The sequence below is a fragment of the Primulina huaijiensis genome, chromosome 9, assembly GCF_012295235.1.
Source record: "Primulina huaijiensis isolate GDHJ02 chromosome 9, ASM1229523v2, whole genome shotgun sequence".
Lineage (NCBI taxonomy): Eukaryota > Viridiplantae > Streptophyta > Magnoliopsida > Lamiales > Gesneriaceae > Primulina > Primulina huaijiensis.
The window spans coordinates 17,225,009-17,238,632 of NC_133314.1; the positions used below are offsets into that span (position 1 = coordinate 17,225,009).

The window sequence follows — 13,624 nt, forward strand, 5'->3', positions numbered from 1 at the left end:
CAATTGTGCGTTGATTTAAACAAGAAAAGTGGTGTTATAACTTATATCACAATTATTCAATGTAGGAGATTTATTGACTTTTAATGACTTTTATAGATTTTAAAAGTCTAGATGTATTCAATTAAGACTTTTACATACTCCATAGAAGTCTAGTGGTATTCAAAATAGACTTTCATAGAGTTTTAAAAAGTCAAGTGGTATTCAACATTGACTTTTAAAAACCCTATCAAAGTCTATAGGCATTCAAATTTTCAATTGACTTTTAATAATTTCATGGAATTTATTAACATACAAACACTAAAACTTAAAGTACAACTATAAATTGTCAAAAATTGTATTTGATTCAACCCAAAGATTTGGATGGATTTTTAAAACTTCTAACTTATACACAAGCTATTTATTTCTCTCTATGTCATTTCACACCATCTCTCTTCTTGTTTTCTCGTATCTCATCTATCTCTATTATTCTATCAAATTTTCAAAGTGTATCTCTATATATATTTTCATCTTTCTTTTTCAAAATTTCATTTTTTGGCTGATTGTTCATTTAATAATTTTTTATTTTAATATCATATGAAATTTTGAATTCTAAAATTGATTTTGTGATTTTTAATTTATGACTTATACAAATTAATGTAATATTCAATAATAATAAAAGATGATCCGAAAAATATCGCTTAACTATTAATAATTGAATAGCCTCACAACAACCATGATTTTTTAAATTCTTTTTAGTATTTTTAATTAATATATAAGCTATGATATTTTTATACAAAATTATATCCACACAATGCTAAATAATATTCTTTTCACATGTATATTATCAATTCAAAAACAAGATTACAGATTAATCAATTGATGTATCTTAAAAAATTTACAAACATACATATAAACCCACATATAAAGATTAAATGATTTAACTTTTAAATAAGTATATTTATTTATTAATATAAATATTGAAAAACTATTTCAAACTGAATATGTTATATATGTCAATTAATTATTGTTTCAAAGAAATTAATAAAAAATAATATGTTATAATTAAGTACAAAATTTATAAAATTATATAAAAAAATTTCACAAAAGTCTATAAAAATCTTGCAAAAAAATTTACATGAATCCACATAAATCTGTTTAAAAATCTGTGAGAATCTATAAAAGTCAATAAAAATATATCAAATCTATAAAAGTTTATCATTTGAAAAAATCAATAAAAATAATCAAAATCCTAAATTGAATACAGTATAAACCACTTAATGGCACTGAGGAATATATTTTCGCAAAAGACAATTTTTTAAAGAATTATTGATATTTTTTTCATTAAAATATAAATAAATAAATAAAAACATTTTTAATGAATCATTGGGCTCCAAATACTGTTGGCAGGTGTATTCCAACAGCATAAGCGGCGGCGCTTCATCCCTTTTGCTTCAGCAGACGAGTCCGCGTCTACTCTCTCTCTCTCGCTGTGCGTGCAGTACAAGAAATTCTAGAAATGTCGGCTCTTAGAACGATTTTTATGCTACCGACGGCTTCAATTATACCTTTCTCGCAGCTCTCTTCTCCAGGTTACTGTTTTCCGACTAAATTGGCCATTTCGTGCTGCTCAGCGACGTCTCCAGTTGCTGTGGTTAATGGAAATGAGGATAAGCAGTCTTATGAGAGAAATGAGGTTCGGCTTGGATTGCCGAGCAAAGGTCGAATGGCTACAGAAACTCTTGATCTTCTCAAGGTAATCTGGGTTGTTAATGAACTTAGTGATGATTGTTTGCGATTATATTTTTGAGGAATTTAGTTGGTCGACTGATTTTTTTTATTTTTATTTTTTGTGTTTTGTTTTTTGGGTTGGGACTGAAGGATTGTCAATTGTCAGTGAGGCAGGTGAATCCACGGCAGTATGTCGCTGAAATGCCTCAGGTGCTTTTTTTCCTCTCTCTATCGAGCGTGACATTTCTATAGAAAATTCTAGGTATTATCCGAAGTAAAATCCTTGTTGATTGCTCATATGAGATTAGTCTGTTGTGCCTTTTATTTTCCTCGTTGATGAGGTTTGCTTAAAATGATATTCAGTTATAATTGATACTTTTGAGTTCAAGTTTAGTGTGTTTTTTGTGAGTAAAAACGTGGATGTAGCTTAGTGATCTTGTATTCAATTATGGTAATTTTTGTTATGTTACATGAGGCAGTGTCAACAAGACGTAGTTGATTGATGTAGTGAAACTCAATTGAAGTTAAAGCTTATGCAATTGTACGAAATGTTTTCAGTTAATCCTGTTCTCCCAAAAGATTCACAGCTACCGTTTTGCTGTGTACTGAACTTGAATATATTTCTGCGATGCCAAAGGGAAGTGGTGTATTGTCTTATATAATTTTAACTCCTCTCGCAGTCATCAGCTGAAGAGTGTGTACTTGTTTATATGACTTCAATGTAGTTTATTTTATTTTATCCTATTTTGTAATATTGCAGATTGCTAATTTGGAAATTTGGTTTCAACGGCCTAAAGACATCGTGAGAAAATTAATATCTGGAGATTTGGACCTCGGAATTGTTGGATTGGACACTGTTAAAGAGTACGGGCAGGTAAGAGGGAGTCCATAGGGAGATTGTAGTCTAACATGATGAATCTTTGGAATACTGTGTATAATTACATAAATAACTTTATCCAGTCATAATTTTTTGTTGTTATCGTTAAAATCGGCCCATTTTCTACTTCTTGATGCTATTTATTTATGCAACAAAACCATCCATGCATGTGTTCCCTATGTTATAAGTTACTTCTGTTTTTTTCTTTTTTTCCCCCTATTTGACGTCATTTGTAGCGGTGCCAGAGGTGGTTATATTTGTTTCAGATGTTGTGGATTACTACTACTGTTGCTGCCTGACAGCACAGAAAAATCCCGTCAGGATAGACTAGTCAGAACATGTCCTAACATCTTGCAAACGACTTACCGGAATTACTAGTTCATTGTTTGCTATATAAACCCATGCTAGATACTTATGGTGCCCGAATCCTGGTCAAACACCTTGAATTGAATTTTGATTTCCCTGCTGCAGTGCTCTCTTCCACTGTCTGTGACCTCTTCTGAATTGGGAGTAGCATAATGTAGGATCCATTTCATTCATAATTCCTATAATTCCTTAAGCCTGCTTGTTCCACAACTCTAAAATGTTAATAAGCAGGAGTAGGAGGGGATATACAGCGGTTGTGACACGAGAAATGCAAGCTATGTGATGGAACTGGACTTCGATAGCTTATATTGGATTTTGGCGAGATTGTGGGAATATATTAATAAACCACAATCATGTTCTAAGTTTAAGAGATTCAGGGGAAGGGAAGCAGTATTATCCATGCAGAAAGTTGTGAATGGACGAGGAAGCTATCTAGAAATATCTAAGTTTGTGTGGAGGGGAAAGACGCAGCGCATCATCATACCACGTGGGAGATTTGATTGGGGCTGGAAATGGATTGCACAAAATCTGTCCAAACTCATGACAACACGAAGGGATAATGTAAGGCGCATTACAGATGAAAGGAAGCCTTTGGAACATGCTCAACAGCGCGAAAAATTGAGTTCGAAGTACAATAATAAGGGGATTACAGATGATGTTAGTCTTGAACAATTACTGGAATGCGTGACTAAGGATTGGAGTAAAGCTCTCATCATTACAAGGGATTGCGTCAATATATCATGGGATTTGGTGCGTACTACCCTTGGGAAGGCGGTGCAGAGAAAGATTGAATTGTTTCCATTCCAACCAAACAAAGCAGTTTGGTGGCCACATAATGAAGAGGATGCTTTGTTCTATTTGCGATTGAAGAAATGCTTTCTGGAAAATAAAGTTATTTTGTCATTTGAGAAATGGAGTCAACAAATCAACAGCGAAGAAGAAACTTTTGAATGCTGCAATAGTTGGGTGCGTTTATTGGGGATACCTTGGGGTGACCAGTGTGGGGGTTTATTGAGCATTAGTCAAGACACAATTCTACTCAAAGATTTGTCGGCAGCAAAAATCAAAGTAGTGGGAATTGAAGGCGGGTTCATTAATAGAAATTTAAAGATCCAAACTCAAAGAGGCCCTATGATTATTCGCATCATAGTGGATTCGGTCAATTTAGCAGCATATGATATTTATGAAAAAAGATCTATGCACAAGTGGTGAAAGATGGAGCTAGAGTATTGGCGGGATGGAGTAGCGCAAAAGGATTCAAAGGAACAGATACAAATGTATCACCTTCAACTGACAGTCAAAAAAATGTTTCTAATGACACCAAACTTAAGCTCCTAACATATGAAGAAGAGTCTGCTGGAAAAAATCAGAAAGCTGAAATTCCTATGATGGACAACAAAAAACGTACCACAGATAAGCTGAACGAGGGTATGTCAGAAAATTCAGGAGGTCGAAGTTGCGTCTCCGAACCATGGTATCGAGGTAAGCAAATCAAGATCCTTAAAAAGATAAAGCTGAAAGTTGTGAATGAATTTCAGAAAGGGACGATTGAATCTGTGAACATATTATCGGCACAAAAAGCAGCCCATCTAGATATAACGATGGAGAGTAGTCCCAAAGAAAGGAAGTTTGAGCATGTCTATCGTAGGAAAAATGTCAAGTCACATAATGAATCAATTCATGTGCGAAAGGGAGAATATTCAACGATTTCATTCATCGGAGATGACATAAACATTCCAGATCGCGATAATGGAAACTGGGAGGAAAAATTAAATCAAGGAGTGAGGGACGATATCTCAGATGAAGGTTGTGGATCCAGTGTAGATGGAAGTCTTATTTCTGATCATTCGGATAAGTCGACAATGCGCTCCCTGGAGTTCGATGATTTGGGGGACTTTTTTGAAGATTCTCCGAGCAAGGTTTGCAAATTACCCAATATTTCTTATTCTCATCAATCTTCTTTCCACTCAATTTCTTTGTCAGGTTCAATAGGGGGGTTGGTGGGTGAGGTAGAGAATAGGAGTGGGATGGGAGTTATACCTTCTGTACAAAAGTTGGGTACATCGGGAAACAATTCCATAGGGCCGCAATATGAGATGGTTGAAGGTAAGCAAACAGTGGGTTTGGGGATGAAGGATCTCAACAGGGAAGTTGAAAATGAGTGTTTGAGTAAGATGGGTGTAGAGAAGGTGGAATTTTCTAAAAATGAAGAAGGAAGGAAGGATGGTGGAGAGTTTTGATTACACGTGCACAGAGAGTACCAGGGCTGCTGTAGTTAATCGATGAAAGTTGTTTCATGGAACATTAGGGGGGGTTCAGCTACACGAAGGGGATTGATACGTGCGGTTCTTGCCAAAGAAAGACCAGATCTAATTGTTTTGCAGGAAATTAAAAGAGAGAAGGTGGATAGGAGTTTTATTGCAAGTATTTGGAAGTCAAGGTTTGTGGAGTGGATCATTTTACCTGCAGTTGGCCGGTCAGGGGGAATTCTTATTATGTGGGATCCAAGAATAATATTGGTAAAGGATAACTTGATTGGGGATTTTTCGGTTTCAATTCATATTCAAAAGGATGATTACAACGATTGGTGGTTTACAGCGGTCTACGGTCCGTGTCAACCTAGATTAAGAACTCATTTCTGGGATGAACTGGCTGGGTTGCGGGTCCTATGTGGAGATAGATGGTGTGTGGGAGGAGATTTTAATGTAGTCAGATCACTACAAGAGAAAATTAATAGTCGATCACAGACCTCAAGCATGTTATGTTTTGATACCTTGATTCATGAATTGGAGTTGTGCGATCCACCCTTACTCAATGGAAAGTTCACGTGGTCGAATTTAAGGGAATCACCCATATGTTGCAGATTAGACAGATTCATGTTCACGGTAGGATGGTCTGAAATTTATCCTTGTTATCGACAAACAATCTTGCCAAGAATCACCTCGGATCATTTTCCAGTGGTCCTTGATTTGGAAAAAAATAAGTGGGGTCCGTCGCCCTTCAGATTCGAGAATGTGTGGTCGAGGCACTCAGGCTTTAAAAATTTGGCTCAATCGCTGTGGAACAATGCGGCAATTCAAGGATGGGAGGGATATAAATTTATGATGAAACTCAAAGCAATGAAGGGTGAAATTAAAAGATGGAATGAAGAGGTTTATGGGAGGGTCGAAATGAAAACAGCAGAGTTAATAAATAAAATCAGTAGATTGGACGAATTAGACATTGAGGGTCGGGGATCGGAAGAAGTATCGAATGAAAGAAAAGAAACAAAATTGTGTTAGAACAGTTGATATGTCGAAAGAATCAAATCAATAATCAAAAAATCAAAGTCAAATGGATTACAGAGGGGGATCAAAATACAAAATTTTTTCACTCATTGATGAACCAACGGAAGAGCAAGGCCACCATTGATAGATTGGAAAGAATTGATGGCTCGATTACGACGGACGATGATGAAATTGTTTCCATTATTATAAAGTTCTTTAAGGATTTGTACAGTTTGTCAGATGCGAGAGGTTGGGGTATTGAAGGAGTGGAGTGGTGCCCAATTGAAGATGAGTTAAGTAGAGAATTAGAAAAACCATTTACAGAAGACGAGGTCAAGCAAGCAGTCTTTCAGTGCGATGGAAATAAGAGTCCGGGGGCCGATGGATTTACTTTGGCTTTTTTCCAAGATTGCTGGGATATAGTCAAACACGATATAATGAATGTTTTTGATGAATTTTTTCAAAGAGGAATCATAAATGGAGCAACTAATGAAACATATATTTGCTTGATACGAAAGAAAGCTGAATCGATTAAAGTGAAGGATTTCAGACCAATAAGCTTGACAACAAGCTTGTATAAGATTATAGCAAAAGTTCTAACGGCAAGGCTTAAGATTGTGATAGCAGACACTATATCCGAATCTCAAAATGCTTTCGTTCAAGGGAGACAAATTTTAGACTACGGACTTATAGCGAATGAACTGCTAGAAGAGGGGAGAAGAAAGAAAAAGAGAGGATGGGTCATGAAGGTGGATTTCGAAAAGGCTTACGATAATGTGAATTTGGATTTTTTGAATTTTGTTTTGATGAAAAAGGGGTTTGGAAGAAAATGGAGATCTTGGATTAAAGGTTGTGTCAAATGTTTCATTTTCAATTCTGATCAATGGGAGGCCAAGAGGTAAGTTTAGGGCGTTCAAAGGTCTTAGACAAGGAGATCCATTGTCTCCTTTTTTGTTCAATTTGGTAGTGGATGTGTTGGGGAGATTGATTGATAAAGCGAAGGAAAGGAATCTCATAAGGGGGATCGAAGTTGGCAGAGACAAGATTGAGATATCACAAATTCAGTTTGCGGATGATACGCTTTTCTTTGTGCAAAATGAGGATCATATCAGGTTCCTGGTTCAAGTGGTGAGATCGTTTTGTCAAATGTCCGGCTTAAAAATCAATTGGGAAAAGAGTGCTTTGTTGGGTATCCACCGTGAACAAGGAGATGTTGAATTATTGGCACAACAAGTGGGGTGTGGTAAGGAGACATGGCCTATTAAGTATTTGGGAGTGCCTTTGGGTGGCAATCCGTTACAAGCTTCTTTTTGGGATCCCGTAGTGGCAAAGATGTCGAAAAAATTGGCAAGTTGGAAGAAAGCTTTTTTGTCAAGAGGTGAGAGATTGACATTGATATTATCGGTTTTGAATTCTATTCCGATATATTATATGTCTTTATTCAGAGTGCCTAAAGGTATAGCGGAATCAATGAAGAAGATTTCAAAAAACTTTTTATGGGACGGAGCGGATGGAGATGCTCATTGCCACTTGGTTGCGTGGGACCATGTGTGTAAACCGAAGGATAAAAGAGGTTTGGGTGTTGGGAATATTATATTGAGAAACAAGTCATTGCTGGGTAAGTGGTGGTGGAGATTTTTTGTGGAAGAAGGTACATTGTGGAAGAAAATAATTGTAAGTAAATATGGGTTACAAGAAATGGGTGGGATGCAGGGTTGGCAATAAACGTCACGTTGAGGTGCCCATGGAAGTTCATTTCCCGAGTATACCCAACTTTTAAACAGAGAGTATTAATTCAGGTGAGAGGAGGTAATAAGGTTAGGTTTTGGGAGGATAGATGGTGGGGGGATTCTTCTTTTAAAGATCTTTTTCCAGCATTATTTCAGTTATCATCGATTCACAATCTGCCTATATCATATTTTGTTCATTTTGATAATGTCACATCTACCCAATCATGGGATTTTCATATTAGAAGGGCTGTGAGGGATGAAGAGACTGCTCAGTTAGCCGAGTTATTAGATATTTTAGATTCGGTAAGGTTGATCGTAGGGGTAGATGATTTTCTAGAGTGGCGAGGGGATTCTTCGGGTATTTTCTCAGTTAGATCCTTTTATGAGTCTTTTTTCCAACATACTCGTTTTCCAGTGTTTCAATTGTTCCATTTTATTTGGAAAATTCCAGTTCCAAAAAAGGTTCAGCTATTTTCTTGGTCATCATCTTTGGGTAAGCTACCGACCTCGGAGATGATTCAAAAAAGATGGTCAACAATTGCTTTGTGCCCAAGCTGGTGTGTACTATGTAGACATGAAACAGAGACCCAGGATCATATGCTCATTCATTGCCCATTCACAACATCATTGTGGTCTAGAGCGTTGCAAGAGCTTCGGTTGATTTGGGTGACGCCAAAGTCCACCAAGGATTTATTCTGCCTGGATTTGGGACAGCTAACTGGTGCCAGGGGAAGGATTTTTTGGAACGTGGTAGTGCATTGCATATGCTGGACGGTCTGGCTGGAAAGGAATAGAAGAATTTTCGAGGAAAAAGAAGAATCGAAGGAGAAGTGCTGGGACAAAATAAAGATCAACATTGCAATGTGGATTAGCAATCATCACGATTTTCAAAATGTTTCGATTTTAGATTTAGTGAGAAATTGGGAATATGTGTATCATTAGGACTCACTTGATCGTCATTTGTTTCATGACGAGAGTGGACCTCTAGTCCACTATTGTACTCTTACTTAATCTATTATTAATAAAATATGTTTCTTATAAAAAAAAAAAAGTTTGAGGCTTTTTTTACTTTGGAGTAATCATTCTAGAATAAGACTTGGATTATTTTCAAGCACTAACTCTGATTTGATTGTTATACACGATAGTAAATTCCAGTATTTGGAAATATATGTATTTTTTCTATTTATTATAGGTAATTGTTTGTACATAATGAATTGTGTATTCGGGCTGTTAACTTGTAGGATTTTGTGCAGGATCTTTAACATTTATATTTTTCTTTTGTAGGGGAGTGAAGACCTCATTCTTGTCCACGACACTCTGGAGTATGGAGATTGCCGTTTATCCCTAGCAGTGAGTCATTATTTATTATTGTAATTGATCATCTGCAACTCCTTGTTTTTGAATTTTTGGATAGTGAGTGTATAGTGTTTCTCTCTTTGCTAGATTCCCAGGTATGGCATATTTGAGAATATAAATTCTTTGGAAGAACTAGCTCGAATGCCACAGTGGACACCTGAGAGACCTCTGAGAGTTGCTACTGGCTTCACATATGTATGTATTATTTAAAGAGTACAATTTATTATTGGTCCTGGTTTCCATTCTTAAAAATCTTTTTATGGACAAAGTTTTATTTAAAATAATTTTTGCAGTTGGGTCATAGGTTTATGGGAGAAAATGGATTGAAGCATGTTACCTTTTCAACTGCTGATGGAGCTTTGGAGGCTGCTCCTGCAGTAAGAATGATATTGTTCCACAAATCTTATGCTATGTCTTCCTTAAAAGAATTTTGACTTTTATATTTTGTCTTCTGATTGACAACTTTTCTCCTCAATTTGAGTTGCGAGATCCTGATTTAAGGAATACCTTGTTTTCTGGAGCATGAACCCTTGGGAAAGGTTTTAGAAGCCGTCAACCGAAGCATGAAACATAATTTTTTTTAGAAGTTCACATCTAGAAATAATGCTCATTAGAGCAATTAGAGAAAATAGAGCTTCATATAATGTTTGAACTTTGATACAAAATGCCATCATGTTATGCGTTGGCTGAGTTGCACTGGTTTTCTACCTATTCATTTAGAGTGTATGGTATAGGATACTGCTAGTTGTCAATAGCCGTCTTAATTGAGGGTTTATTTGTAAGACAATACATATAGCTGTGTAAAACTATTGGTATTGAATGTTTTAACCAAAAAATTCAAGCCTATGTTGCACGGATACAGATACGAGTATCGTATTGAATACGATACGGATTCGATGATACTGCAAATTTTGAAAATATAAGATACGACAGAGTTAGGATACAACAATTATTAAAATATATATAAATATCATATATATATATATTTATTTATATAAATTTAATATTAAATATTGTATATATATGTGTGTGTTTAAATATATACAATGTACAAGTTTAGAGGAATGATTTAATAGGAAAAAACAAAATAAAATTCAAATTTCTTTTTCCCGAAACGTATCCCCGTCGTGTCCATGGCGTATCCTATCCGTGTTCAAGACGTATCCGAATGGTCAAGCCTACAAAAAGTCAACGACACAGATTTTGCCATATCCGACACGCATATCGGCGTGTCGTATCCGTGTCCGATAATTCAGAGTAAAAACTTTAGGAGTATTCGTGCGACATAGGTTCAAGCAGTTTTCATCTTAATAAAGTCTTGTAATGAATGCAAACCAGAGGAGCCACTCTTTGCTTGCAATTTCCATCACAGACTTGCACCTTAAACCAGTTCTTGTCTTCAGCAAACAACTAAAAGCTGTAGCAGTTTTATGCCATATTGAGATATTATGGAGGAGTGCATCCTTTGACACTTTGCTAATCCTATGAATGTCTTATGTATTATCTGCTTGTCATTGACATTTTTCAGATGTTTCATCATGTTAACATTATTTCTCACCAAGAATTCCTGCAAATCTGAGAGCCTTGTTAATACCAGTATGCCAATCCATCAGCAGAAAATTTAAGGTCGAGATAAGAACCTTGAGATGAGTGAGGTCGGTGTAAAAAATTTCTTGGTAAAAATAAGAGACAAATAAGTGGAAGTTTCTGTTGGGTGAAATGAGTTCGAAATGCCATAGGGAAGAAGATGCTGGGTCTTGTATATATATTGATTTTTTAAACTACTGACTACAGCCATAGAATTTACTCTATGAAAGTTAGCTCTCACCCAACGTGCACAGATTGTGGAATAATATTAGCTCAGTTATCTCGAATAAACTTTTGTTCAAGTTCGTTGCTAAGTATATACAAGTTTTTCTGCTTGGATGGTTTTTTTAGCTTTTAATTCATGCTTTGATGCTTTATCATATTACAGCCCTATATTCTTGAATATTTGCTCTCATGAAGCATTCACCTTTGCGAAAATCATCGCTGATTGTTTCCTGTTCTTTCAGATGGGGATTGCTGATGTTATTGTGGACCTTGTGAGTAGTGGAACCACGTTAAGAGAGAATAATTTGAAAGAAATTGAAGGTGGAATTATTTTGGAAAGCCAGGTAATTACTCATGTTATTTCTGATCTATACGTGCCTTCAAAAGTTCAGTATCTGGTTCAGAAATGGTTATGCTAATTGATTTATAGTTGTTGCTTCAGAATCTTTTTTGACCTTGGTTTGCTATTTCAGGCTGTTTTTGTTGCTAGCAAAAGGTCATTGATCCAACGGAAAGGTGTGCTTGATGTAACGCATGAAATGATTGAAAGATTGGAGGCACATTTAAGGGCTGCTGGACAGTTCACGGTATGAATCGGTTGCTTTCTATGTTCAACTATAATCTTCTTGTTATTTCTGTTCCTTGACGGTTCTCATTGCAGGTAACTGCCAACATGAGGGGTAGAAATGCTGAAGAAGTGGCTGAGCGAGTTCTGAGCCACACCTCTCTATCTGGTTTGCAGGTCAGACCAACTTGTTATATTGTGTGCTATTTAGTGATGTTGATAACTTCCGACGGGGCATCAATTGATAGCATTCTTTTTCTAGATCTAAAGCTTCTTTCTTTGTGTTTTACTTTGTATGCAGGGACCCACTATAAGCCCAGTTTTTTGCAAGCGTGATGGGAAGGTAGCAGTGGAATATTATGCTATAGTTATTTGTGTACCAAAGAAAGCTCTTTACAAGTCTGTTCAGCAGCTTAGAGCGGTGAGAATTTACTCTTGCTGCTACATCTATGCGTGCTTGTTCATGCATGGGGCCGTGGGTAACTTTTCTGCTATGGTCTTGAGAAGAACATTTCTATAAGCTTTATTGGAACAAATGCAGATTGATTGAACTTGGATTGTCCCTATTGACGAACTGCATCCCATCTTCAGTTGACAATATTTCTAGCATCAAAACCTCTTTTTCCACGTTTATCTACACTTTTAATGTATTTTCATTTTACACCGGGATCTTAAGATTGTTTTTTCATCCATTTCATCTTCTTCATTTGGCATCAGTATCATATTGTCATGTTTATTTCTGCATTGTGGCTCCGGGGAAGATTTTCTTTTGATCCTGTCCTTATACTCATCTTATCCTGCAAAGATATGTTCTATTTGTGCTGTGTATGTGTTTTTACAGCCTCATCTCAACCTTTTCACTTGTGAGTTTGCTTGTGATTCCCATTTGTTTGCCTCAAGTATAATTTCTCTCTTTGGGAAATGGCGGAGGTATTTACAACTCATTTATCATCTGGTGCAGATTGGAGGCAGTGGGGTTCTCATTTCTCCTCTGACCTACATTTTTGACGAGGAAACTCCAAGATGGCACCAACTTCTTTCAAACTTGGGGCTTTAGAGCATCAGTGTATCCTATGCCTTCTTTGTCGTCCTCAACTGTAATGGGAAGCCAATATCATGAAAATTCCAAGAATCAACAAATTTCTTATCGTCTCTCGTTTCAGTTAATAACTCGTGTTCTGCAACATTTGGAGAAAATCAGTTCATCTCCACTTGCTTTAGGACTTCAGGGGGTTGGTGGCTGTACCATTAATTATGTAACCTATTTGCGTGACTTGCATAGATTTTTGGTTGAGGAATGAATGTATGATATAAATGTGTTCTTTGTTGTATTAAAATTTGCGCTTTAATATTTATGCCTACAATTACTAGGTAGATTATTCTTGTGCTTTTGTAAACAAGAAATCAAACGTTCTACATTAATGGACATCATTGGTGTTCTTCATTGGGCTAGAGACTGAAAATAGAAAGAAAAATATTTTCATATTTTTTGTAAATATTTATTTCTTAAACACTTGGAGATAAATATGTTTAGTTCTTTTATTTACGAGATTGTGCTTAGAAATTAAGCTAAAATATTTTGTATGAATTAGTAGACTTGGAACGACAGTGATGGAGAAAAAAACATTAAAAACATTTAGGCATATACTCTTGTTCTTCTTGCCAAGGAATTTAATTTATGCCATTATGTCTTCTTCTGCGTTGTCCACATGGTATCTGAGTCAGTTCTCAATACTGGCTTTGTAATTTCTGTCCAGCACAGTTGTGCGTCGTTTTCTGGTGGTAGTGTGCGACACAATAATTTGTGACAACAGTGGTGTGGCAATTTGATGATTGACACGACCACTTTTCGTGTATAAGCCCAATTATATCATTTTTTGGGCTCAGTGTTATCATATTCCCTATGCCCAATTACGTCCCTGTGTTTAAGCCCATAAAAATTTGA

General features: G+C 36.1%; 1 protein-coding gene across 1 annotated transcript; it reads left to right on the top strand.

Moving 5' to 3' along the window:
- The first annotated feature begins 1,383 nt into the window (after positions 1-1,383).
- On the top strand, positions 1,384-13,030 carry LOC140984979 (ATP phosphoribosyltransferase 2, chloroplastic-like). The gene is made up of 11 exons (XM_073452692.1): positions 1,384-1,732; positions 1,858-1,917; positions 2,468-2,581; positions 9,231-9,296; positions 9,390-9,497; positions 9,596-9,679; positions 11,357-11,458; positions 11,588-11,701; positions 11,776-11,856; positions 11,981-12,100; positions 12,641-13,030. The coding sequence occupies exons 1-11, from the start codon at positions 1,496-1,498 to the stop codon at positions 12,734-12,736; spliced, it is 1,182 nt and encodes a 393-aa protein (XP_073308793.1). The 5' UTR covers positions 1,384-1,495; the 3' UTR covers positions 12,737-13,030.
- The last annotated feature ends 594 nt before the right edge of the window (positions 13,031-13,624 follow it).